General features: G+C 48.7%; 2 protein-coding genes, 1 long non-coding RNA gene and 5 pseudogenes across 3 annotated transcripts; 1 reads left to right on the top strand and 7 right to left on the bottom strand.

Moving 5' to 3' along the window:
• Positions 1–27,006, top strand: LOC126056148 (uncharacterized). The gene is made up of 4 exons (XR_010277995.1): positions 1–505; positions 905–1,083; positions 25,072–25,249; positions 26,738–27,006. It is a non-coding gene; the product is annotated as an uncharacterized LOC126056148 (long non-coding RNA).
• Positions 1,646–2,043, bottom strand: LOC135119131 (histone H4-like; annotated as a pseudogene).
• LOC135119107 (histone H3-like) lies at positions 2,587–3,129 on the bottom strand (annotated as a pseudogene).
• LOC135119124 (histone H2B-like) lies at positions 6,689–7,163 on the bottom strand (annotated as a pseudogene).
• LOC135119122 (histone H2A-like) lies at positions 8,387–9,010 on the bottom strand (annotated as a pseudogene).
• On the bottom strand, positions 15,691–16,880 carry LOC135119115 (histone H1-like). Its single transcript, XM_064042820.1, has one exon. The coding sequence runs from the start codon at positions 16,564–16,566 to the stop codon at positions 15,841–15,843; it is 726 nt and encodes a 241-aa protein (XP_063898890.1). The 5' UTR covers positions 16,567–16,880; the 3' UTR covers positions 15,691–15,840.
• Positions 18,159–18,687, bottom strand: LOC135119130 (histone H4-like; annotated as a pseudogene).
• Positions 25,289–25,919, bottom strand: LOC126056181 (histone H2B). The gene has a single exon (XM_049848318.2). It carries the CDS (start codon positions 25,831–25,833, stop codon positions 25,459–25,461), a length of 375 nt encoding a protein of 124 aa, XP_049704275.1. The 5' UTR covers positions 25,834–25,919; the 3' UTR covers positions 25,289–25,458.
• Positions 27,007–27,736: the final 730 nt, after the last annotated feature.

The raw sequence follows: 27,736 nt of genomic DNA, 5'->3' as shown, positions 1-27,736 counted from the left end.
TCGAACGCGTACGCCGAACGACGACGAAACTTTACCGTAACGAGCGCCTCTGTGTCGCGGGCGGATTTCTCTTTGGGAGGCTCGAAAGTTTTCACTAACACGTATCTAATAAAACTTATTTTTCCAATGTTTATCGTCGCGGCGGACGCGTACAGTGATCGGATTAGGATAATACATGAACTTGACGAGGTCGTGGCGCCTGTGCGAACGCGAATAGTGCATAATAGGAACCGGGGCGGTTGTTTATTTCGGCGGCTGGTTACCGAGGCACCAGTGGGTCCAGTTCAAAATGTTATTTTCTCTATAAAAGTGATAGCGAGTGACGATCGAGGTCGACCCGCCAACAAGGAGGATATCGAGCTTGTGTGGTAACAGGACCCCGTCGATATTCGTCAGTTACGCGAACGCATTATCGACCTAAAAGTGAAGCGTCGTAAAACACGGCGAGCTCCGCGTCCGCTAAGGACGGTCTCGAGGCTCCGCGTCCAGGACGTGCAACCAATCGGTAATATTATTTTGCTTTGTTCTTCTTGTTTATTATCGAAGAAAAGTGCCCTTCGACGGAGGTCAGGACGGGTAGCAGCCTGCGCTGCACCGTCCTCCACGAGGCACCGCACAGAGTACCTACCTAACGGCGCGCATTCGAAGACACGGCGACGACGGCGAACTCAACTTGGTCCGTGAGTCCGTCGGTTCGTCGTTCTCGTTATTATTTATTGGTTTTCTATTTATTACCTACATACATAGGTAGTACCTAAATAAATCGAAAACATCGAGACTACACCTAGGTATGATGTGATGTATTTACCTACTTGACGTTGATTATGTACAGGTCTCGTATAATATATGATAATACCTACGCTAGTGAATAACATACTCCGACGGCATTTTTCAGCGGCGGCAGCAGCAGCAGCAGCAGTGGCGGCGGCAGAGGCGGCTTCGGCTTCGGCAGCGGCGACGGCAACGGCAGCAGTGCAGCCGGCAAGCAGCGACGACTACGGCCGAGATTGATTGAGGCGCGCGGCGCCGCGGCGGGCGCGAAGTGAATTTAGAAAACAACAACAATAGCATAGGAATTAGGAGGTACAAACATTGTATAATATAGTAGTTCGAATATATTACTAGAATACGTATGTACCTACCTATATAGTACAAGTACCTATGTATTTTATACTTACACACATAATATACTTACAACGTTATGTCGGTTTTTAATTTCATTCACACTTCTTCCTTTCTACAAACAACAGCTAAGTAGCTACTAGGTAACAGCGAGTAGTCCACATTCTATATTATATGTAGTAGGTATGTATATAATGTAACAAAACGGTTTTTTGTTATTTTTATTTAGTGGCTACTACTAAGCACCCACCAAGAATATGTGTTGAATGTTGTTGTACGTTTTTAGACGAACTCTGCATAAAGAAACATATTTAAAATATCGAATCGTATGCGGCCCTGAAAGGGCCTTTTTAATGTGCGCATATCTACATGCACCTACGTGGTTGAACGACGCATGAATCGATACGTTACTGTGTACCACATAGAGTACACGAACGCACGACGCACCCGCGTCCACCATGATGTAGGTTCTGTAGAATAGCTGGTCGACGGACGACACGTTGGCCGCGGCGGATGACACGGTCTAACCTCCGAAACCGTACAGGTGCGACCCTGGCGTTTCAGAGCGTACACGACGTCCATGGCGGTGACGGTCTTCCTCTTGGCGTGCTCGGTGTAGGTGACCGCGTCGCCGATCACGTTCTCGAGGAACACTTTGAGGACACCGCGAGTCTCTTCGTAGATCAGACCGGAGATACGTTTCACGCCTCCTCTGCGAGCCAGACGACGGATGGCGGGCTTCGTGATACCCTGGATGTTATCACGAAGTACCTTCCTGTGCTTGGCTCCTCCTTTCCCAGACCCTTTCCTCCCTTACCGCGACCGGTCATCTTCTCGGTTAGTTTGTAGAATTTACGATAACACAACGAACGAACAGCGAAGCACCACGATCGAGTGCCGCACGAGTACTGGCTATACGCTTCGCGTGGGCCTTTATTTATATACGACAGGGTCTCGGCGGCGGCGAATTCTATCCGGAGTGAGCGGGAGAGGTGACTATCGAAGCGTTCGTTATAGGTTGATTTTAGGCATTTAATCTATGATTTTATGATTGACATAGTATACTGTATTGCGAATTTCCCATAAATAATAATAAAATACATGGTGTTATACACCTGTATATGTTTTTTCTGTATTAATTCATTAATATAACTTTGATAATAGTAACTAATAAATGAATGAAAATATGTCTTAAGGATAAAAATAAAAGTATATATATATACATATATATATTACATGCTTTTATCTATCTATCTATCAATGTATATAATAATGTAAGCTGCTTAAATTTTGACAAAATAAATTCATACAGTGTTTTCCAAAAACTTATCCGGGGCATCGTCATGATGCTATTATAGTGGTATTAAATTAAATTACATGAAAGGAAGGAAGGCAGGTAGGTATGTATGTATGTATGTATGTATTTATTTATTTTTGGATGTATGTATGTATGTTGTACAAAGATTAATGTTTGTTGTTGCTACGTTTTTTAAGACACGTCCGATGTAAAGAAACATTTTCAACTGTCAGAATCATATGTGGCCCTGAAAAGGGCCTTTTAGTATGTGAGCGCGCACCGCCGGTCAACCGTTGATCAACGCGGGACACCTTAAGCACGTTCGCCTCGATCCTGCGAGCGAGCTGAATGTCCTTTGGCATGATGGTGACACGCTTGGCGTGGATAGCGCACAAGTTGGTGTCCTCGAAGAGACCGACAGGGCAAGCCTGCTGGCCTCCTGAAGTGCCATAACAGCGGAGCTCTGGAAGCGGAGATCGGTCTTGAAGTCCTGGGCGATTTCACGCACGAGACGCTGGAAAGGCAGCTTGCGGATCAACAGCTCTGTACTCTTCTGGCGACGGATCACGGAGAGCCACAGTGCCGGGCCTGTAGCGATGGGGCTTCTTCCCCGCATCGCCGGTGCGGTGCTTGCGCGCCGCCTTGGTAACGAACTGCTTCCTCGGCGCCTTGCCGCCGGTGGATTACGAGCGGTCTGTAGTACGTGCCATTATTAGACAATACAACAGCGAACTGACTGTACAAACACAACAATAATGACGAGAAAACTGATCGTGAACAGCGGACCTCTACGGTTCGAACGTGCGTGAAGAGAAAAAAATCAGAAGTTTTTTGGTATGGCATCTCGCAGTTCAGCCTAGGAGGCCGTGTACTGCTTAACCGGACTTTCCCTGTGGATGCCTAGAATTTAGGCCTCCAGCCAGGGGCGTAAAACAACTTATAAACTAAGCGACTGCGCTAAGGGTACCCTGTGGGAGTCGGACCTCGGCAGGGCGTCGCTGGGGAGGCAACAAAGGGACAGGCTGGATCATATGATCATTATTATTAAATGGGGAATTTAAAGCTACTGGCTCAGCTCGCGGGCTGGCTCGATGAGCAAGGGTCGGGAGGACAGAGAACGGGACGTCGCGGCGGACCTCGGCGGCAGGTTTGTACGAACGCGGTTTGTGTTTGTATAGGGTGCTAGTGAGTTTACTACTCTCTTGGAGGACAGTTATCTCATCGTCAGGTTCTAGAAGGGGCATGCCTAGGGCGGCGAATCCTACTGATGCGGAGGGTATAATTACTGGCTGACACGATAAGTGAGTTATCGTGTTTCTCAGCGCGTTCGAAGTACCGTATGGCGGCACGCTTCATATACTGGCGGATGGTAGGGATTTTTAAGTCGACATGAAGAATCTTTCGAACATAATAGGAGCTCCTGTGATTTTCCGTAAAGCACGGTTTTGAAGGGCCTGCATTGAAGGCGAGCATGGCTTGCCTAATGCGAACACAGGGGCAAGCATGACATGGCGGCGTATGCACGATCCGTAGAGGCGTAACTAGTTTAGAGATAATTTGCTCTTTGATTGAGCTTTAAGTGCAATCTGCCGTACACAAAAGGCTGCTCTAGAGCGCACCTTACGTATGTGCTCGGCGAAGAGAGGCGCTGGTCTAAGATTACACCTAGATATTTGGCATGCTCAGCCCAGGAATCGGCCTACCTGAAACATGGTGACGGCAGGGGCGCAGGAGGAAGCCTACGGCGGGGAGCTCGAAAGAGTATGGCCTGGCTTTTGTCGGGGTGGAGTTCGATTCTCCATAGCCTAGTCAGACACCTAGGGTGTTGCAATAGCTGGAGATGTCTCACTATGGCGGCTGGGCTGCGGCCTGGCAGTAGGTACCGTGTCGTCGGCGAATAGGGCTAATTGAACATGCTTGTTCTTAGGAATATCGCTAGTGTATAGCGTGAAGAGGATGGGGAAGTACCGAGCCTTGTGGGACGCCAGCTTTTATAGGGTGGGCCGAGAGTGCCGTCGCGTAGCGAAAGGGTGCGATTCGCAAAAGAACCGCCAGATGACGACGAGACGGTCTGGGACCTCGAGTTGGTAGAGCTTGTAAATCAAACCTTTGGTGCCGAACTTTGTCGAGAATGCCTTTTGCTATGTCGAAGAAGAATCGTGCCAGTGGGAGTTGGCGTTGGAATCCGTGGCTCACACCTTCCACGATGCGGTGGACTTGTTGGACACAGAGTCTGATGGGTTCGAAAATGCAAACTGTTCTAATGGAATAAGACTCTTTGCTTCGACGTAATCTTTGAGAACGCTTATGATAAGTATCTCGTAGATCTTGCCGAACACATTGGTAAACTGATAGGGCGATAGCTGGACGGGTCTGATTTTGGTTTTACCGGGTTTGGGAATACCGATTACGGTTGCCTCTTTCCATGCCTGGGGAACAGGTTATGGAATCATAGCGCAATTGAAGATCGCGGTCATGACATTACGAGGGAATGGGTAGGATTTTTTGAAAACTTTATTGGTTATTCTATCTGGGCCCGGAGCTTTACGGGTTTGAGACGTTTGATGATCTCTGCACTTCGTCTGGAGTGACGGGAGGCAGGGATCGTCAGGAGTCTTCTTGCGGTGGTAGGGAGGATCTGCTCGACCTCGGCTTCGACCTTTGAGGTGAGCCGGGTCGACCAGTTGGAGTACTAGGCGAGCATTGAGCCTCGAGGCTGTCGGCCAGACATTCCGCTTTTTCATCGTCCTCGAAGGCGAGGGAATTGTCGGGGCGTTTGATCGGCGGGGTGGAGGCTACTTCATCGGATTTGAGTTTCCTTTGAAGCTGCCAGAAGGCTTGATGAGTCGGCTCGAGTTCGCTCAGCGTCTTGTCCCAGCGCGTTTCACGCATCTCACAGCAAGGCGTTCAGCACAGCACGCTGTAAGTTACGCATGAGAGCTTGTTAGCGTCGCAGGGAAAAGTACTGTAGGCTGCGGACAGCCGCGTTCTTCTCGGTCCTGCCAGAGCACGCACGTCATCCGGGAGCTTGAAGCGATGAAGCTCGTTAAACTTCAACTACGTGAACACTTGTCCACGGTGGATTGTACGTGCTCGGTGAATGAGCCCGATCGCACGCCTGTCATGTCAGCGACTGAGTTGATAAAATCCAGAAGCGATCGTCGCCTCTATTTATACTGTACGTACTGTACTGGGTGACTGAGCGAGCGACTAGCGCCCTCTGTCTCTGTCTGGCGCGAAAATTTCCGAAATCAACAAAACGTTAAAAAAGAAAAAGAAGTATTTTATAATTTTTATCCTATTCGGATTTATATACTTATTTATTGTATTATATTTTTTATATTATTCGTCTATGTTGTTGTTAGTATGTATTTTATGATAACTGTGTAACTTTAGGAAGAAATAATCCTATAGGTTGTGAATCTATACATAATATGTATCACACACAGGCAGTATGGTTTTATAGGGAGGTAGGTATATTATTTATGTATGTACGTATGTATGTATGTATGTATGTATATACATTCGTTTGTTTGTTTAATATCGAATTTTGACTCTGTCCGTCCGTGTAAAAACTATTCATTCATTCATTCATTTATTTATTTATTTTCAACATCATTTTTCAATGGAATACGTAGGTACTAGGTGTCTGTCTATCGCAATATTGATCATGTATCTATAATAATAGTATTATTCTGTACTCTATCTGTTATTGCCTATACTTTGTTGTATGTCTAGCTGCGAAAATTTGTTTGTGTGTATGCGATATACCTCTTATATATTTATTAAGCAGTAGTAATATACTGTGTGTAAATAAACTACGTTTTGACGAGCATCTGATTCAAAACGTGAAATTCATCTTTCACATGATTACATTTGTGCCCTGAAAGGGCCTTTGTTTTGTTATCCAGCCATCCCTGTGGCGGTGCGGCGGTGCGGTGCAGTCGGTGCGTGCGTGCTCGTGGCCAGATTTTCGACGTGGCGGCGGTTTGTGGCGTCTGGTGGCGTGGTTCTCGAAATGCATCTCGATAAGCGCCGTGCGTGTGTGCGCGTACGTACATAATAAATTGGTAAGTAAGATACCTATGTATATATATACGTAAACCCACACGACGACGCAATCGATCAACCTCGCACAAAACACCATGGCGCACACACGGAACACACGAACAACAAACACTGGCTCGGCGACACGACACGACACGGCGACGTCGTCCACAAACGCGGCGGTCACGAGGAGGCGTCGGCGGCTGCTTTCGCGCTGCCGGCCGCTCATTTAGAGCTGGTGTACTTGGTGACGGCCTTGGTGCCTTCACTGACGGCGTGCTTGGCGAGCTCACCGGGCAGCAGGAGCCTGACGGAAGTTTGGACCTCCCTCGATGTGATGGTGGACCTCTTGTTGTAGTGGGCGAGACGAAGCTTCGGCGGCGATGCGCTCTGAAAATGTCGTTCACGAACGAGTTCATGATCGACATGGCCTTGCTGGAGATACCGGTGTCGGGGTGCACCTGCTTCAACACCTTGTAGATGTAGATGGCGTAGCTCTCCTTCCTCTTGTGCTTCTTCTTCTTCTTGTCGGTTTTGGAGATGTTCTTCTGGGCTTTGCCAGATTTCTTGGCAGCTTTACCACTTGTCTTGGGCGGCATTGTTGTTGTTAAACACAATACTAGACTTCAGCGAGAGCGGGTATAGTGCTGACGGAACGGAGTTCGGCAGCAATATAAAACGACATTAGATATGAAACTACTATATGCGGCAGCCGGCGGCGCGAACACCAGGCATCCGCTCCGTAATCGACGAACCGGCGGACCAATCGCGTAGCCTTTCAACGTCGAAAAGCTGGCGGTGGGGCAATGGGTCGGGGGCGGGAGGGAGAGAGTGGAGGAGTGGGAGGACGCTTGCACGACGGATGTAGAGAACATTCGCTTGTAGAAAATGAATACAGTAATTATGCATTAAACACATCATATATTTTCACAGATAAATGCAATTGTGTAATGTACATACATACATACATACATACATACATACGCCTTACATACATTCATTCATTCATTCATTACATATATATCTATAATACAGGAAATATTACCTATATATAAATTATGAATATTATAGAAAAGAACTGGACAGATTTAAAGAAATATTTCACCATTAGGCCTACGTTATTCAGCAAATAGTACCTAGGTTTTCCTTGCTATTAATAAAAATCAGTGTTATATGTGTAGGAATAATTGAAACATTATTATCCTATGTTTTTATTATTATTTCAATGAATGTGTGTTTGTATATGTATTTAAGTAGTTAATGTTAGTGATTATTTATTGGTTATATCTTCTTTCTTTTTACACAGTCTATCTGTATCTCTTTTAAATTCTAACACTCCATAACGGGCCTGGAAGAAATTTCTTGTGAGATAAGCTGTGCCCTTGTACAATTCTCTCAAATCTATTATTTATTCTTGTCTGTATTTATGTGTTGTACTGTACTGTTAAATAAATAAATAAATAAATGAATTTATATGTAATTTGTACAGGTAACGTGGAAAGGCAAAGCAGGCGCGCCTGCAGCGAAGTGGTGCGCGCCGCGCGGTAACGACAGCGCGGCTACGCAGCACCAGAGGCAGCAGGGACCGCAAATGAAGGTATGTAACATGTACCTAACCTAAAATTATCACGGCGCAGCGCAGTGTCGAGTAACATCCTAGCACACGTAATTAATATGCCTAGTCAGTACAGCGTTGTACTTGTACGTTTTGAGACGACACTGATAAAGAAACTGTCTTTTAACATTGGATTATGTATCGACGAATCATATTGTGGCCCTGAAAGGGCCTTTTGTTTGTATGTGTGTATGTTGCATACGAGGGGCGACGAGCTCAGCGCGTCCGACGCGATACAATATTGCAATAGGTATACGAGGTGCATGGCGCGAATGAATGCACGCATGCATATATACACCACAATATTATCCCATCGAAGCAACGCAAGCCTTCTTCTCGGTCTTCTTGGGCAGCAGCACGGCCTGGATGTTAGGCAGCACACCACCCTGAGCGATGGTCACGCCGGATAGGGCTTGTTCAATTCCTCGTCGTTGCGGATGGCCAGTTGCAGATGACGCGGGATGATCCTGGTCTTCTTGTTGTCTCTGGCCGCGTTACCGGCCAGCTCGAGAACCTCAGCGGCCAGGTACTCCATCACGGCGTGGTAGACAGGCGCTCCGGCACCGACGCGCTCTGCATAGTTACCGTTACGCAGCAGCCTGTGGATACGTCCCGCGGGGAACTGTAGACCGGCACGGTTGGACCGGGACTTTGCCTTCCCCTTAACCTTGCCACCTTGCCACGACCGGACATTGTCAAGATTGGTTAAGAATATCACGGAAAATCACCAAGTTACGCTCTGAGTGCGAGCGCGACGACAGTCGAGTGAACAACAATTTTAAACCCATTTTTTTTTTTTGGTATGGCATCTCGCAGTTCAGCCTAGGAGGCCGTGTACTGCTTAACCGGACTTTTCCCTGTGGATGCCTAGAATTTAAGGCCTCCAGCCAGGGGCGTAAAACAACTTATAAACTAAGCGACTGCGCTAAGGGTACCTGTTGGGTCGGACCTCGGCAGGGCGTCGCTGGGAGGCAGCAAAGGGACAGGCTGGATCATATGATCATTATTATTAAATGGGGAATTTAAAGCTACTGGCTCAGCTCGCGGGCTGGCTCGATGAGCAAGGGTCGGGAGGACAGAGAACGGGTCGTCGCGGCGGACCTCGGCGGCGAGGTTTGTACGAACGCGGTTTGTGTTTGTATAGGGTGCTAGTGAGTTTACTACTCTTGGAGGACAGTTATCTCATCGTCAGGTTCTAGAAGGGCATGCCTAGGGCGGCGAATCCTACTGATGCGGGAGAGTGTAATTACTGGCTGACGATAAGTGAGTTATCGTGTTTCTCAGCGCGTTCGAAGTACCGTATGGCGGCACGCTTCATATACTGGCGGATGGTAGGGATTTTAAGTCGACATGAAGAATCTCATTTCGAACATAATAGGGAGCTCCTGTGATTTTCCGTAAGGCACGGTTTTGAAGGGCTTGCATTCTGTGAAGGAGGCGATGGCTTGCCTGTGCGAACACAGGGCAAGCATACATCATGACGGGGCGTATGCACGATCCGTAGAGGCGTAACTTGGATTTAAGAGATAATTTGCTCTTTGAATTGAGCAAGAAGCAATCTGCCGTACACAAAGGCTGCTCTAGAGCGCACCACGTATGTGCTCGGCGAATGAGAGGCGCTGGTCTAAGATTACACCTAGATATTTGGCATGCTCCTTCCAAGGAATCGGCCTACCAAACATGGTGACTGACGGGGGCGCGGGAGGAAGCCTACGGGGGGCTCGAAAGAGTATGGCCTGGCTTTGTCGGGGTGGAGTTCGATTCTCCATAGCCTAGTCCAGACACCTAGGGTGTTGCAATAGGCTTGGAGATGTCTCACTATGGCGGCTGGGCTGCGGCCTGAGCAGTAGATTGCCGTGTCGTCGGCGAATAGGGCTAATTGAACATGCTTGTTCTTAGGAATATCGCTAGTGTATAGCGTGAAGAGGAGATAGAGTGAGCCTTGTGGGACGCCAGCTTTTATAGGGTGGGCCGAAGAAAGAGTGCCGTCTATGCGATAGCGAAAGGTGCGATTCGACAAAAGTCTCGTAAGATGACGACGAGACGGTCTGGGACACCGAGTTGGTAAAGCTTGTAAATCAAGCCTTTGTGCCAGACTTTGTCGAATGCCTTTGCTATGTCGAAGAGAATCGTGCCGGTGAGTTGGCCACGTTGGAATCCGTGGCTCACACCTTCCACGATGCGGTGGACTTGTTGGACACAAGAGTGATGGGTTCGAAAACCAAACTGTTCTAATGGAATAAGACTCTTTGCTTCGACGTAATCTTTGAGACGCTTATAGATAAGTATCTCGTAGATCTTGCCGAACACATTGAGTAAACTGATAGGGCGATAGCTGGACGGGTCTGATTTTGGTTTACCGGGTTTGGGAATACCGATTACGGTTGCCTCTTTCCATGCCTGTGGGAACAGGTTATGGGTCATGGCGCAATTGAAGATCGCGGTCATGAGCATTACGAGGGAAGCGGGTAGGATTTTGAACACTTTATTGGTTATTCTATCTGGGCCCGGGCTTTACGGGGTTTGAGACGTTTGATGATCTCTGCCACTTCGTCTGGAGTGACGGGAGGCAAGGGATCGTCGGGGTCTTCTGGTGGTAGGGAGGATCTGCGCTCGACCTCGGCTTCGACCTTTAGTAGGTGAGCCGGGTCGACCGGTTGGTACTAGGCGAGCATTGAGCCTCGAGGCTGTCGGCCAGACATTCCTTTCATCGTCCTCGAAGGCGAGGGAATTGTCGGGGCGTTTGATCGGCGGGGTGGAAGCTACTTCATCGGATTTGAGTTTCCTTTGAAGCTGCCAGAAGGCTTGATGAGTCGGCTCGAGTTCGCTCAGCGTCTTGTCCCAGCGCGTTTCACGCATCTCAGCAAGGCGTTCCTTTACAGCACGCTGTAAGTTACGCATGTGAGACTTGTTAGCGTCGCAGGAAAAGTACTGTAGGCACGGACAGCCGCGTTCTTCTCGGTCACCAGAGCACGCACGTCATCCGGGAGCTTGAAGCGATGGCTCGTCGCTTCAACTCTACGTGAACACTTGTCCACGGTGGATTGTACGTGCTCGGTGAACGAGCCGATCGCGCCCGTCATGTCAGCGACTGAGTTGATTTCATCGGGAATTGATTCTAACTGGGCGGAGGAGGATTTCAAGCTTTCGCTTAGCATTCTCCAGTCCGTGACAATCTGGGTGGGAGGAGGGCGATCCGGGTCGAGTGGGCCTGAGCGCGAGGCTAGTTCCACAAGAACCGGTCTGTGGTCGGAGGTGAGCTCGTGTAGTACCTCGATCGAATGTAAACGTAAGTTTACGTTCTTGAGAACGCTACATCGAGAACGTCGGGAAGGTGGTCGACTATATTAGGAAGTGAGTGGGATGCATCGGAGCGATGACATCGAAGTTGAGGATTCACACTGATTGAATAGCAACCTGCCTCTTGGAGAAGTAGTGTTGCTATTCCAGGCAGGATGTTTGGCGTTTAGATCGCCTGCTATTATTACAGAGTCGCTCAGGCCTAGTAAGGCTCTGAGATCGTTCGTGAAAAGGATCGGGTCGTAGGACTGAAAGGATGAGGACGTGGGAGGGCAGTAGGCCGATACGAGAGTGATCGACTGGTGCTGGGACATGGCTAGTCGACAGATCGAGGCTTCAATGCAGCTTAAGTCGGGGAGTGATCTCTACACAATGTAGCGATCTTTTATAATAGATAAGCGTGCCGCCTTTGTGGCGTGTGATCCTGTCATTTCTAATTAACTTATAGTTGGCTATATTAGGGCCGCGTACACGCCTAGAAAGGTCTCTTGTACGAGAAGAATGTCTATCTTATGGGATTGTAGGAAGGCGGAAATCTCGTCGCGTTGGCCGAGAATACCGTTGGCATTATAATAGCCAAGCCTAAGGGAATGGGGTTTAATTTTGGATGTATTATCCATTTCTATTTCCTAAAGTGAGGCAGGTTTTGAACTGCCTGGGCGACGTCTGAATACTCCTGCATAACGGGTAGAGTTTGATAAGGTCGCCATTGCTGGCGACTATCTCCCTCGAAAGTTGTTGAGCTCTGTCGCTCGTGAATACACTGAACGTGCTCAGTATAACGTTCATAGAACTGAGCGCTGATACTGGGCTAGAAGGGCGCGACGGTTTGGATGGCGCTTGCGCTTGCGCGGGCTTGGCGGCTATAGGAGCCGCGGAGGCGCGGAGGGCGCGGAGAGGCGGAGGAAGGACGGGAGGGACGCGAGGTAAGCTCGCGGGCGCCGCGGTGGGAGTATTCACCGGGGCGGGAGTTGGCTGGGGCTGAGTTGGCCTCGGGGTTGGAAAGGCTCTCTGATGGTTGAGAGGGTTCCATGGGGAGGGCCGTTGTGGGCTGAGACGCTCGGGAAGTTGAGCGGTAGGTAGCCTCGCTGATGGGCTTTCCCTTAGCTGGCGGGCGTTTGCACGCTTGGCCAGCAGGGAGACGTTTTGGGGCCTTTGGGCAGCCGCGGTAGTTGGCGGGATGGCCTGAGGCGCCGCAGAATACAGCTCGGAGGCTCGGTGCACAGAGTGCGGTCCTTGGGTCGCGGGCAGTCGGAGGTGCCGTGTTGGCCTAGGCATTTCACGCACCTAGGCTGGGCGAAACAGTTGCGCTGTGAGTGACCCCACAGTTGGCAACGGTGGCATTGGGATACAATGCCAGATCTATTGGCTTCTCGATTGAGATGCCGGTTAAATTACACACCGATTTGATGTTAAAAATCGGGTGGATTTTGAAGGACACGGCTCGCATACTACGAGCACCATGTCGAAGGCGTGGCCGCTGCGGGCGCGGTGCATCCTATGGACTTGCGTCGCAGGGATGTTTTGTGACTTAAGGTCACTTAAAATGTCATCGAAGGGATTTCCTTCGGAATACGGGTAATGACGACCCGGAGAGGTTTTCCTCGGGGAGGAGTACGTATGGAACGAAATGTTCCTCGCTCTTAGCGCTTTAGTTATCTCCTATAGTCGTCTGACGTAGGGAGGACGATTTTATACCGTTGCCGGTATTGGAGGCCGATCTGTAGTTGATCTTACGATCAACACACAGCTGACACTTCGGTCCATTTCCTTGTCCTGTAAGTATACAGGCGGCGGAGGTTTGCTGGGGTGCGCTTTTGGGCTTAGCGGCACCTTGGGAGGAAGCGACCTGCGAGGTCGAGGGTGACGGGGCGGGGATGCTGTAGACACAGCGGGCGGGCTAGGGAGAGAGATGCGGCAAGGGCGATGGTCTTGCGCGCCTTGTCGTTGTTTTGTTCTTTTCCTCTTACCTCCCTGTACGACGGTGAAGTCTTCGTCGGAGGAAGAGAGTCAGAGGGCTCGGAGGTTGAGCATCCTCAGGGACGGGTGAGGCAGAGCGGGAGGAAGGTGTCCATGCATTCGGCGTCGACGTTTGACGCAGGTGCACTCGCCTGAGTTATTTCCATTGTCTGTGAGACAATGGGATTAAGCACAATGGTCGAGTGCAGCTGGGCATCGACCATTGTATTGGGATTACCGTTTCCGCTAATGCGGCGGTTTTCCCGAAGAGACAATATAGGCTCGACAATGGGGCGCGGCACAGCTGCGCCGGCCTCCTTTGTTGAGCCGTTATCTATAACACAATAGCGCGCTAGGCGCGGGTCCTTGATATCAAGGTTACTAATAATGTCGCCATATTTGGCGACGATGTCTGGTCCTGAGGAGGACCTCAAAGAAGAACAATTACTTCGGTAGTCATTTTCCCGTGAGGAAGAGGGCTACCGAGCTAAAGAGGGCCTAATTATAAAACCTAACAACCTATCTCCTATCTCCCCGGGTGGATGGGCCGGGGATGTGTAACCCTCCTGCCGGGTATAGGCAGGGAGGTGGTACTGTGGTGAGCCCTAAGCTTGTAAACCGTTCGCCAGTCTTATTGTGCGAACGGGCCCTACCAGTCTAGTGCGACGAGGGTATAGAGATACCCAACCGACACCAGGTGTGTAGCTGTGAAAGCAAACCAGATGCAAGGCACGACTAGGAGATCCCCAAGGCCGAAATCCGAGCTTCCCGTCAATTGACTGCCTTGCCCTGAGGGGTTCGGCGGGTGTGATTGGTCAACACCCTCTCGGCTTCGTTGTCACCGTATGGTTTCAACCGAGAACCACGAAACTTGTGGCTTTGCAGAAGGGGTCAACTGAATTTACTTGACACAAACGTTTTAGAAACAGGATAATCGTCCGCCGCTTTGAAAAAGCAGCTTTAGATTGTATATTTGAAGTAGAGCGACACGGTGAGCGACGTCCGGCGTAACAAAGACCGGAAAGTTGTAAACGGGCGAAGCGCAGGCGATCACAGTACGCGTACACGACGAGACGACAGTGGAGTCCAGCCTTTTAAAACCAGGCGTCCGCGGCATTTATATACTCGACCGGCGCGTCTCACTAAGTGGGAGGGTATGTAGCGACGAACGGGCGAGTGTAACTCGCGCGCAAAGCGCGATCACGTGGACAAAAAATAAAAAAAAAACAAACGAAAATAATTCTATTCCTAGGCTGAGCTGCGAGTGCCATTATCAAACAGAAAAAAAAAAAGGAGCCAAACACCACATGCACACGTCATGTCGTATAATATAAAAATCAAATTGTCTTTGTCCTTAGGCTTTCTTTTGCATTTCGCGCGGAAAACGGAGGCAGTACTGTCAGATTCGAATGAAGCGCGCGCTTTTTCACTTTGTTGTTCTCTGTTTTTGACGGGATTAGATTGTTTTATATTGTTTTGATTCGTACGCTTCGATCATTATTGTGTCGTGTATTTCACAGTGTTTATGTAAACAAGTGTTGTGAAAGTGTTTTTCTTTCCGATCAGGTATGCAAGTGTAACACACATAACAAACAACCTAGCCCTAGCGTAGTAAAATTATATATGTATATATAAGTAAATAATTATTTACTTATTACATTATGTATGTGTTTTTGTAGGTACGTAATTCTAGTGAGTTGTATGTAAGTTATGTATTGTTTTGTAAGTAGGTAACATAGGAACCTTATGTCAAACTATATGCTTAATACACATTTATATGTACTTGTCTTTTTCAATATATATGATCTTTTGTACCTACATACTTAGTTCGCAATAAAGATTTTCTTGATAATTATATACATGTCTAATGTGTGTGCGTCGTGCGTGTTTAATGGTTAGTTACGTAGGCACCTAGTTATTTGATACGTTTTTGACTTGTCTGTTTATATGAGAAACGAATAATATTCATGATAGTATTGTTAGCCCTGAAAGGGCTGTTTTTGAAGCGCTCTACGAGCGCCGCGTTTGAGAGCGCGTGCACTCCCGCTGAGCATCTTGTTGCCGCCGTTTGATTTTCTTCATTTGTTGTTGTTGTTGTTGTTGACAGAGACTCGAGACACTGTGAGCGAGCGCGCAGCGCCCTACTTCCCGAGGACGACGATGTACGCTTCGAACGTAAGCGATGCAGGCTAGCTTGGCTGTGAGGAGCGCGCACGGTTCACGGCGGGCGACGTCGACGTCGACCACGATCCGAGCGATGTGGTGTAGTAGGTACACAAGGTGGGTGGATGGTGTTTAGTTCCACTACACACAAGCGCACACTTGCCACCGTCACACACATCACATCACATTGACAGCGCGCTGCACGGATGTTGTGGATGGACGTGCTGAGCCGGGCCGAGCCGAGCCGAACCGAGCCGGCGCAACGCCCGCGCCGGCTGCCGCTTCCGTCGCCGCGTTTCGCGTCGCCGGTAAACCGGGAACGCCGCGCGTCAGATGTTTACTTCTTGGCTGCGGACGCTTTCTTGGCTGCCGGCTTCGATTTAGGGGTGGCGGCGGCCTTCTTCGGCTTGGGTGCCTTAGGTTTCTTTGTAGGCGGCTTCGCGGTCTTCTTAGCCTTAGGTGCGGCGCCTCCCTTGGCCTTGGCCGGAGCGGCGGCCTTCTTGGGCGCCGGTTTCTTCTTAGCGGCGGCGGCCTTCTTGTCCTTAGCGGCAGCGCCGGCGGACGACTTCGCCTTGGAGGGCGAAGCCGATGCGGCGGACGCAGATGCAGCAGCGGCCGCGGCCTTCTTGCTCTTGGCTCCGGCGGCTGAAGCGGTAGCCTTCTTGGTCTTCGTGGCTGCGGAGGCGGCGGCCTTCTTGGGCGCAGCGCCCGCTGGTTTCTTGGCGGCGGCAGATTTCGATTCGAGCTTGAAAGAACCGGACGCTCCCTTGCCCTTGGTCTGGATCAAAGCGCCAGACTCGACGGCGCTCTTCAGGTATTTCCTTATGAACGGAGCTAGTTTCTCAGCGTCTACCTTGTACTGAGCGGCGATGTACTTCTTGATCGCCTGCAGCGAAGATCCGCTGCGCTCCTTCATCTCCTTGATAGCGCTGTTTACCATCTCGGATGTTTTAGGATGGGTGGGCTTCGCCTTCGGCTTCTTCGCACCGCCAGCCTGCCTCGCCTGCTTCTTCGCCGGTGTAGCTGGAGCCGGAGCTTCGGTTGCGACTGCTGTGTCTGCCATTGTTTACAACGCACGCACGATCAACACACACACGAAATAGTAAGTGTAATACACAACAAGTTACTTGGGTAGTAGTAGTTTAGTGAGAGACTTAGATGTCGCCACTTATAGGTTTTTCAAATTTCGAACGCGTACGCCGAACGACGACGAAACTTTACCGTAACGAGCGCCTCTGTGTCGCGGGCGGATTTCTCTTTGGGAGGCTCGAAAGTTTTCACTAACACGTATCTAATAAAACTTATTTTTCCAATGTTTATCGTCGCGGCGGACGCGTACAGTGATCGGATTAGGATAATACATGAACTTGACGAGGTCGTGGCGCCTGTGCGAACGCGAATAGTGCATAATAGGAACCGGGGCGGTTGTTTATTTCGGCGGCTGGTTACCGAGGCACCAGTGGGTCCAGTTCAAAATGTTATTTTCTCTATAAAAGTGATAGCGAGTGACGATCGAGGTCGACCCGCCAACAAGGAGGATATCGAGCTTGTGTGGTAACAGGACCCCGTCGATATTCGTCAGTTACGCGAACGCATTATCGACCTAAAAGTGAAGCGTCGTAAAACACGGCGAGCTCCGCGTCCGCTAAGGACGGTCTCGAGGCTCCGCGTCCAGGACGTGCAACCAATCGGTAATATTATTTTGCTTTGTTCTTCTTGTTTATTATCGAAGAGAAAAGTGCCCTTCGACGGAGGTCAGGACGGGTAGCAGCCTGCGCTGCACCGTCCTCCCGCAGGCACCGCACAGAGTACCTACCTAACGGCGCGCATTCGAAGACACGGCGACGACGGCGAACTCCCAACTTGGTCCGTGAGTCCGTCGGTTCGTCGTTCTCGTTGTTATTTATTGGTTTTCTATTTATTACCTACATACATAGGTAGTACCTAAATAAATCGAAAACATCGAGACTACACCTAGGTATGATGTGATGTATTTACCTACTTGACGTTGATTATTATGTACAGGTCTCGTATAATATATGATAATACCTACGCTAGTGAATAACATACTCCGACGGCATTTTCAGCGGCGGCAGCAGCAGCAGCAGCAGTGGCGGCGGCAGAGGCGGCTTCGGCTTCGGCAGCGGCGACGGCAACGGCAGCAGTGCAGCCGGCAAGCAGCGACGACTACGGCCGAGATTGATTGAGGCGCGGCGCCGCGGCGGAGCGAAGTGAATTAACAACAACAATAGCATAGGAATTAGGAGGTACAAACATTGTATAATATAGTAGTTCGAATATATTACTAGAATACGTATGTACCTACCTATATAGTACAAGTACCTATGTATTTTATACTTACACACATAATATACTTACAACGTTATGTCGGTTTTTAATTTCATTCACACTTCTTCCTTTCTACAAACAACAGCTAAGTAGCTACTAGGTAACAGCGAGTAGTCCACATTCTATATTATATGTAGTAGGTATGTATATAATGTAACAAAACGGTTTTGTTATTTTTATTTAGTGGCTACTACTAAGCACCACCAAGAATATGTGTTGAATGTTGTTGTACGTTTTAGACGAACTCTGCATAAAGAAACATATTTAAAATATCGAATCGTATGCGGCCCTGAAAGGGCCTTTTTAATGTGCGCATATCTACATGCACCTACGTATGGTTGAACGACGCATGAATCGATACGTTACTGTGTACCACATAGAGAGTACACGAACGCACGACGCACCCGCGTCCACCATAGTGTAGGTTCTGTAGAATAGCTGGTCGACGGACGACACGTTGGCCGCGGCGGATAGACACGGTCTAACCTCCGAAACCGTACAGGGTGCGACCCTGGCGTTTCAGAGCGTACACGACGTCCATGGCGGTGACGGTCTTCCTCTTGGCGTGCTCGGTGTAGGTGACCGCGTCGCGTCACGTTCTCGAGGAACACGAGGACACCGCGAGTCTCTTCGTAGATCAGACCGGAGATACGTTTCACGCCTCCTCTGCGAGCCAGACGACGGATGGCGGGCTTCGTGATACCCTGGATGTTATCACGGTACCTTCCTGTGGCGCTTGGCTCCTCCTTTTCCCAGACCCTTTCCTCCCTTACCGCGACCGGTCATCTTCTCGGTTAGTTTGTAGAATTTACGATAACACAACGAACGAACAGCGAGGCACTCTACGCTTCGCGTATTTTTTTTTGGTATGGCATCTCGCAGTTCAGCCTAGGAGGCCGTGTACTGCTTAACGGACTTTTCCCTGTGGATGCCTAGAATTTAAGGCCTCCAGCCAGGGCGTAAAACAACTTATAAACTAAGCGACTGCGCTAAGGGTACCCCTGTGGGTCGGACCTCGGCTTAGGGCGTCGCTGGGGAGGCAGCAAAGGGACAGGCTGGATCATATGATCATTATTATTAAATGGGAATTTAAAGCTACTGGCTCAGCTCGCGGGCTGGCTCGATGAGCAAGGGTCGGGAGGACAGAGAACGGGACGTCGCGGCGGACCTCGGCGGCGAGGTTTGTACGAACGCGGTTTGTGTTTGTATAGGGTGCTAGTGAGTTTACTACTCTCTTGGAGGACAGTTATCTCATCGTCAGGTTCTAGAAGGGCATGCCTAGGGCGGCGAATCCTACTGATGCGGGAGGGAGTGTAATTACTGGCTGACACGATAAGTGAGTTATCGTGTTTCTCAGCGCGTTCGAAGTACCGTATGGCGGCACGCTTCATATACTGGCGGATGGTAGGGATTTTAAGTCGACATGAAGAATCTCATTTCGAACATAATAGGGAGCTCCTGTGATTTTCCGTAAGGCACGGTTTTGAAGGGCTTGCATTCTGTGAAGGAGGCGATGGCTTGCCTGTGCGAACACAGGGCAAGCATACATCATGACGGGGCGTATGCACGATCCGTAGAGGCGTAACTTGGATTTAAGAGATAATTTGCTCTTTGAATTGAGCAAGAAGTGCAATCTGCCGTACACAAAGGCTGCTCTAGAGCGCACCTTACGTATGTGCTCGGCGAATGAGAGGCGCTGGTCTAAGATTACACCTAGATATTTGGCATGCTCCTTCCAAGGAATCGGCCTACCAAACATGGTGACTGACGGGGGCGCGGGAGGAAGCCTACGGCGGGGGCTCGAAAAGAGTATGGCCTGGCTTTTGTCGGGGTGGAGTTCGATTCTCCATAGCCTAGTCCAGACACCTAGGGTGTTGCAATAGGCTTGGAGATGTCTCACTATGGCGGCTGGGCTGCGGCCTGAGCAGTAGATTGCCGTGTCGTCGGCGAATAGGGCTAATTGAACATGCTTGTTCTTAGGAATATCGCTAGTGTATAGCGTGAAGAGGATGGGGGAGAGTACCGAGCCTTGTGGGACGCCAGCTTTTATAGGGTGGGCCGAAGAAAGAGTGCCGTCTATGCGATAGCGAAAGGTGCGATTCGACAAAAAGTCTCGTAAGATGACGACGAGACGGTCTGGGACACCGAGTTGGTAAAGCTTGTAAATCAAGCCTTTGTGCCAGACTTTGTCGAATGCTTTTGCTATATCGAAGAGAATCGTACCGGTGAGTTGGCCACGTTGGAATCCGTGGCTCACACCTTCCACGATGCGGTGGACTTGTTGGACACAAGAGTGATGGGTTCGAAAACCAAACTGTTCTAATGGAATAAGACTCTTTGCTTCGACGTAATCTTTGAGACGCTTATAGATAAGTATCTCGTAGATCTTGCCGAACACATTGAGTAAACTGATAGGGCGATAGCTGGACGGGTCTGATTTTGGTTTACCGGGTTTGGGAATACCGATTACGGTTGCCTCTTTCCATGCCTGTGGGAACAGGTTATGGGTCATGGCGCAATTGAAGATCGCGGTCATGAGCATTACGAGGAAGCGGGTAGGATTTTGAACACTTTATTGGTTATTCTATCTGGGCCCGGAGCTTTACGGGGTTTGAGACGTTTGATGATCTCTGCCACTTCGTCTGGAGTGACGGGTGGCAAGGGATCGTCGGGGTCTTCTTGCGGTGGTAGGGAGGATCTGCGCTCGACCTCGGCTTCGACCTTTAGTAGGTGAGCCGGGTCGACCGGTTGGGTACTAGGCGAGCATTGAGCCTCGAGGCTGTCGGCCAGACATTCCGCTTTCATCGTCCTCGAAGGCGATGGAATTGTCGGGGCGTTTGATCGGCGGGGTGGAAGCTACTTCATCGGATTTGAGTTTCCTTTGAAGCTGCCAGAAGGCTTGATGAGTCGGCTCGAGTTCGCTCAGCGTCTTGTCCCAGCGCGTTTCACGCATCTCAGCAAGGCGTTCCTTTACAGCACGCTGTAAGTTACGCATGTGAGACTTGTTAGCGTCGCAGGGAAAAGTACTGTAGGCACGGACAGCCGCGTTCTTCTCGGTCACCAGAGCACGCACGTCATCCGGGAGCTTGAAGCGATGAAAGCTCGTCGCTTCAACTCTACGTGAACACTTGTCCACGGTGGATTGTACGTGCTCGGTGAACGAGCCGATCGCGCCCGTCATGTCAGCGACTGAGTTGATTTCATCGGGAATTGATTCTAACTGGGCGGAGGAGGATTTTAAGCTTTCGCTTAGCATTCTCCAGTCCGTGACAATCTGGGTGGGAGGAGGGCGATCCGGGTCGAGTGGGCCTGAGCGCGAGGCTAGTTCCACAAGAACCGGTCTGTGGTCGGAGGTGAGCTCGTGTAGTACCTCGATCGAATGTAAACGTAAGTTTACGTTCTTGAGGAGCGCTACATCGAGAACGTCGGGAAGGTGGTCGACTATATTAGGAAAGTGAGTGGGATGCATCGGAGCGATGACATCGAAGTTGAGGATTCACACTGATTGAATAGCAACCTACCTCTTGGAGAAGTAGTGTTGCTATTCCAGGCGGGATGTTTGGCGTTTAGATCGCCTGCTATTATTACAGAGTCGCTCAGGCCTAGTAAGGCTCTGAGATCGTTCGTGAAAAGGATCGGGTCGTAGGACTGAAAGGATGAGGACGTGGGAGGGCAGTAGGCCGATACGAGAGTGATCGACTGGTGGTGGGACATGGCTAGTCGACAGATCGAGGCTTCAATGCAGCTTAAGTCGGGGGTGATCTCTACACAATGTAGCGATCTTTTATAATAGATAAGCGTGCCGCCTTTGTGGCGTGTGATCCTGTCATTTCTAATTAACTTATAGTTAGCTATATTAGGGCCGCGTACACGCTTTTAGGAAGGTCTCTTGTACGAGAAGAATGTCTATCTTATGGGATTGTAGGAAGGCGGAAATCTCGTCGCGTTGGCCGAGAATACCGTTGGCATTATAATAGCCAAGCCTAAGGGAATGGGGTTTAATTTTGGATGTATTATCCATTTCTATTTCCTAAAGTGAGGCAGGTTTTGAACTGCCTGGGCGACGTCTGAATACTCCTGCATAACGGGTAGAGTTTGATAAGGTCGCCATTGCTGGCGACTATCTCCCTCGAAAGTTGTTGAGCTCTGTCGCTCGTAAATACACTGAACGTGCTCAGTATAACGTTCATAGAACTGAGCGCTGATACTGGGCTAGAAGAAGGCGCGATCGCTTGCGCTTGCGCGGGCTTGGCGGCTATAGGAGCCGCGGAGGGCGCGGAGGGCGCGGAGGAAGGACAGGAGGGACGCGAGGTAAGCTCGCGGGCGCCGCGGTGGAATTATTCACCGGGGCGGGAGTTGGCTGGGGCTGAGTTGGCCTCGGGGTTGGAAAGGCTCTCTGATGGTTGAGAGGGTTCCATGGGGAGGGCCGTTGTGGGCTGAGACGCTCGGGAAGTTGAGCGGTAGGTAGCCTCGCTGATGGGCTTTCCCTTAGCTGGCGGGCGTTTGCACGCTTGGCCAGCTTGGGAGACGTTTTGGGCCTTTGGGCAGCCGCGGTAGTTGGCGGGATGGCCTGAGGCGCCGCAGACACAGCTCGGAGGCTCGGTGCACAGAGTGCGGTCCTTGGGTCGCGGGCAGTCGGAGGTGCCGTGTTGGCCTAGGCATTTCACGCACCTAGGCTGGGCGAAACAGTTGCGCTGTGAGTGACCCCACAGTTGGCAACGGTGGCATTGGGATACAATGCCAGATCTATTTGGCTTCTCGATTGAGATGCCGGTTAAATTACACACCGATTTGATGTTAAAAATCGGGTGGATTTTGGAAGGACACGGCTCGCATACTACGAGCACCATGTCGAAGGCGTGGCCGCTGCGGGCGCGGTGCATCCTATGGACTTGCGTCGCAGGGATGTTTTGTGACTTAAGGTCACTTAAAATGTCATCCGAAGGGATTTCCTTCGGAATACGGGTAATGACGACCCGGAGAGGTTTTTCCTCAGGGAGGGAGTACGTATGGAACGAAATGTTCCTCGCTCTTAGCGCTTTAGTTATTTCCCTATAGTCGTCTAACGTAGGGAGGACGATTTTGATACCGTTGCCGGTATTGGAGGCCGATCTGTAGTTGATCTTACGATCAACACACAGCTTGGACACTTCGGTCCATTTCGCCTTGTCCTGTAAGTATACAGGCGGCGGAGGTTTGCTTTTAGGTGCGCTTTTGGGCTTAGCGGCACCTTGGGAGGAAGCGACCTGCGAGGTCGAGGGTGACGGGGCGGGGGATGCTGTAGACACAGCGGGCGGGCTAGGGAGAGGAGATGCGGCAAGGGCGATGGTCTTGCGCGCCTTGTCATTATTTTTGTTCTTTTTTCTCTTACCTCCCAGTACGACGGTGAAGTCTTCATCGGAGGAAGAGGAGTCGGAGGGCTCGGAGGGTTGAGCATCCTCTGGGACGGGTGAGGCAGAGCGGGAGGACGAGGTGTCCATGCATTCGGCGTCGACGTTTGACGCAGGTGCACTCGCCTGAGTAATTTCCATTGTCTGTGAGACAATTGGATTAGGAACAATGGTCGAGTGCAGCTGGGCATCGACCATTGTATTGGGGATTACCGTTTCCGCTAATGCGGCGGTTTTCCCGAAGACAATTATAGGCTCGACAATGGGGCGCGGCACAGCTGCGCCGGCCTCCTGTTGAGCCGTTATCTATAACACAATAGCGCGCTAGGCGCGGGTCCTTGATATCAAGGTTACTAATAATGTCGCCATATTTGGCGACGATGTCTTGGTCCTTGAGGAGGACCTCAAAGAAGAACTTAATTACTTCGGTAGTCATTTTCCCGTGAGGGAAGAGGGCTACCGAGCTAAAGGTGGGGGCCTAATTATAAAACCTAACAACCTATCTCCTATCTCCCCGGGTGGATGGGCCCGGGATGTGTAACCCTCCTGCCGGGTATAGGCAGGAGGTGAGTACCTATTGGTGAGCCCTAAGCTTGTAAACCGTTCGCCAGTCTTATTGTGCGAACGGGCCCTAGCCAGTCTAGTGCGAAGGGTATAGAGATACCCAACCGACACCAGGTGTGTAGCTGTGAAAGCAAACCAGATGCAAGGCACGACTAGGAGATCCCCCAAGGCCGAAATCCGAGCTCCCGTCCAATTGACTGCCTTGCCCTGAAGGGGTTCGGCGGGTGTGATTGGGTCAACACCCTCTCGGCTTCGTTGTCACCGTATGGTTTCAACCGAGAACCACGAAACTGTGGCTTTTACCCAGAAGGGGTCAACTGAATTTACTTGACACAAACGTTTTAGAAACAGGATAATCGTCCGCCGCTTTGAAAAAAGCAGCTTTAGATTGATATATTTGTAGTCGGCAGAGCGACTACGGTGAGCGTTACGTCGGGCGTAACAAAGACAAAAGTCGTAAACGGGCGAGCGCAGAGCGACACGTCCGTACACGACGAGAGTCAGAAGTGGAGTCCCAAATCCAGAAGCGATCGTCGCCTCTATTTATACTGTACGTACTGTACTGGGTGACTGAGCGAGCGACTAGCGCCCTCTGTCTCTGTCTGGCGCGAAAATTTCCGAAATCAACAAAACGTTAAAAAAGAAAAAGAAGTATTTTATAATTTTTATCCTATTCGGATTTATATACTTATTTATTGTATTATATTTTTTATATTATTCGTCTATGTTGTTGTTAGTATGTATTTTATGATAACTGTGTAACTTTAGGAAGAAAATAATCCTATAGGTTGCAGATCTATACATAATATGTATCACACAGGCAGTATGGTTTTATAGGAGGTAGGTATATTATTTATGTATGTACGTATGTATGTATGTATGTATGTATATACATTCGTTTGTTTGTTTAATATCGAATTTTGACTCTGTCCGTCCGTGTAAAACTATTCATTCATTCATTCATTTATTTATTTATTTTCAACATCATTTTTCAATGGAATACGTAGGTACTAGGTGTCTGTCTATCGCAATATTGATCATGTATCTATAATAATAGTATTATTCTGTACTCCTATCTGTTATTGCCTATACTTTGTTGTATGTCTAGCTGCGAAAATTTGTTTGTGTGTATGCGATATACCTCTTATATATTTATTAAGCAGTAGTAATATACTGTGTGTAAATAAACTACGTTTTGACGAGCATCTGATTCAAGAAACGTGAAATTCTCATCTTTCACATGATTACATTTGTGGCCCTGAAAGGGCCTTTTGTTTTGTTATCCAGCCATCCCTGTGGCGGTGCGGCGGTGCGGTGCAGTCGGTGCGTGCGTGCTCGTGGCCAGATTTTCGACGTGGCGGCGGTTTGTGGCGTCTGGTGGCGTGGTTCTCGAAATGCATCTCGATAAGCGCCCGTGCGTGCGCGTACGTACATAATAAATTGGTAAGTAAGATACCTATGTATATATATACGTAAACCCACACGACGACGCAATCGATCAACACTCGCACAAAACACCATGGCGCACACACCCGGAACACACGAACAACAAACACTGGCTCGGCGACACACGACACGACACGGCGACGTCGTCCACAAACGCGGCGGTCACGAGGAGGCGTCGGCGGCTGCTTTCGCTAGCTGCCGGCCGCTCATTTAGAGCTGGTGTACTTGGTGACGGCCTTGGTGCCTTCACTGACGGCGTGCTTGGCGAGCTCACCGGGCAGCAGGAGCCTGACGGAAGTTTGGACCTCCCTCGATGTGATGGTGGACCTCTTGTTGTAGTGGGCGAGACGGGAAGCTTCGGCGGCGATGCGCTCGAAAATGTCGTTCACGAACGAGTTCATGATCGACATGGCCTTGCTGGAGATACCGGTGTCGGGGTGCACCTGCTTCAACACCTTGTAGATGTAGATGGCGTAGCTCTCCTTCCTCTTGTGCTTCTTCTTCTTCTTGTCGGTTTTGGAGATGTTCTTCTGGGCTTTGCCAGATTTCTTGGCGGCTTTACCACTTGTCTTGGGCGGCATTGTTGTTGTTAAAACACAATACTAGACTTCAGCGAGAGGGTATAGTGCTGACGGAACGGAGTTCGGCAGCAATATAAAACGACATTAGATATGAAACTACTATATATGCGGCAGCCGGCGGCGCAAACACCAAGGCATCCGCTCCGTAATCGACGAACCGGCGGACCAATCGTAGCCCTTTCAACGTCGAAAAGCTGGCGGTGGGGCAATGGGTCGGGGGCGGGAGGGAGGAGAGTGGAGGAGTGGGGAGGACGCTTGCACGACGAGATGTAGAGAACATTCGCTTGTAGAAAATGAATACAGTAATTATGCATTAAACACATCATATATTTTCACAGATAAATGTACAATTGTGTAATGTACATACATACATACATACATACATACATACATACATACATTCATTCATTCATTCATTACATATATATCTATAATACAGGAAATATTACCTATATATAAATTATGAATATTATAAACTCGAAAAGAACTGGACAGATTTAAAAGAAATATTTCACCATTAGGCCTACGTTATTCAGCAAATAGTACCTAGGTTTTCCTTGCTATTAATAAAATCAGTGTTATATGTGTAGGAATAATTGAAACATTATTATCCTATGTTTTTATTATTATTTCAATGAATGTGTGTTTGTATATGTATTTAAGTAGTTAATGTTAGTGATTATTTATTGGTTATATCTTCTTTCTTTTTACACAGTCTATCTGTATCTCTTTTAAATTCTAACACTCCCATAACGGGCCTGCTGGAAGAAATTTCTTGTGAGATAAGCTGTGCCCTTGTACAATTCTCTCAAATCTATTATTTATTCTTGTCTGTATTTATGTGTTGTACTGTACTGTTAAATAAATAAATAAATAAATGAATTTACATATGTAATTTGTACAGGTAACGTGGAAAGGCAAAGCACGGCGCGCCTGCAGCGAGGTGGTGCGCCGCGCGGCGGGCGACAGCGCGCGCGGCTACGCAGCACCAGAGGCAGCAGGGACCCCGCAAATGAAGGTATGTAACATGTACCTAACCTAAGAATTATCACGGCGCAGCGCAGTGTCGAGTAACATCCTAGCACACGTAATTAATATGCCTAGTCAGTACAGCGTTGTACTTGTACGTTTTGAGACGACACTGATAAAGAAACTGTCTTTTTAACATTGGATTATGTAAATACATGCAGCGGCAATAGCACAGTTTACTAGTTTCTTATATTTAACAACTTAACTGACAATCAGTTTTATAATAAATTAATTATAGACAACAATACTAGTTTCTTAATATAAATTTAACTTAAATAACTTTATAAATAACAGAAAAACTAAAAAATGAAAATTAATTTACGAGTTACTTTAAATATTTATATTTTTAATTTCTTCTAACAACACGAATTTAAACATATTTTAAAAGAGCTTATCAATTACATAGCAAAACATTTAAAAAACATACAATTTCTACCAAATAAAAAAAAATATATTTAAACAAACATAAAATCTTCACAAAACTAAAATTCTTTTATATTTTCTCATAATTTTAAGAATTTTTCAAATCGGTTCAGTAGTTTTAGAGCTTTTTAGGTACAAACAAACAAAAAAATACTTCCTCTCTACTACATCAAAATTAGTACATAAACCACAAAAATATACATCTATTTACTAGTACAATGAAAGAGGCGGGGCTTGTAAACTAATAATCATTTCTCCAAAAATATGAACCAATCAAAAAAGAGAAATTATTCCAGGAAATTAAATCAATCAGCCAATCAAAGTCAAAAGGGGCGGAACTTAGTTTGTAATCAAGGTCAACGTACTTGCAGAATTATTTTAAGAATAAAATAAAAATATTGACCAATCAAAAAAGAAATTATTTTAGTAAATTAAATCGATCAGCCAATCA

Source organism: Helicoverpa armigera, chromosome 30 (assembly GCF_030705265.1).
Source record: "Helicoverpa armigera isolate CAAS_96S chromosome 30, ASM3070526v1, whole genome shotgun sequence".
In the NCBI taxonomy this organism is placed as follows: domain Eukaryota; kingdom Metazoa; phylum Arthropoda; class Insecta; order Lepidoptera; family Noctuidae; genus Helicoverpa; species Helicoverpa armigera.
The sequence above is the reverse complement of the archived record's forward strand: the minus strand, read 5'-3'. Positions and strand labels throughout refer to the sequence as shown.

Coding starts and splice junctions, on each gene's coding strand:
- LOC135119115 (XM_064042820.1), bottom strand. CDS start 16,566: ATGGCAGACACAGCAGTCGCAACCGAAGCTCCGGCTCCAGCTACACCG.
- LOC126056181 (XM_049848318.2), bottom strand. CDS start 25,833: ATGCCGCCCAAGACAAGTGGTAAAGCCGCCAAGAAATCTGGCAAAGCC.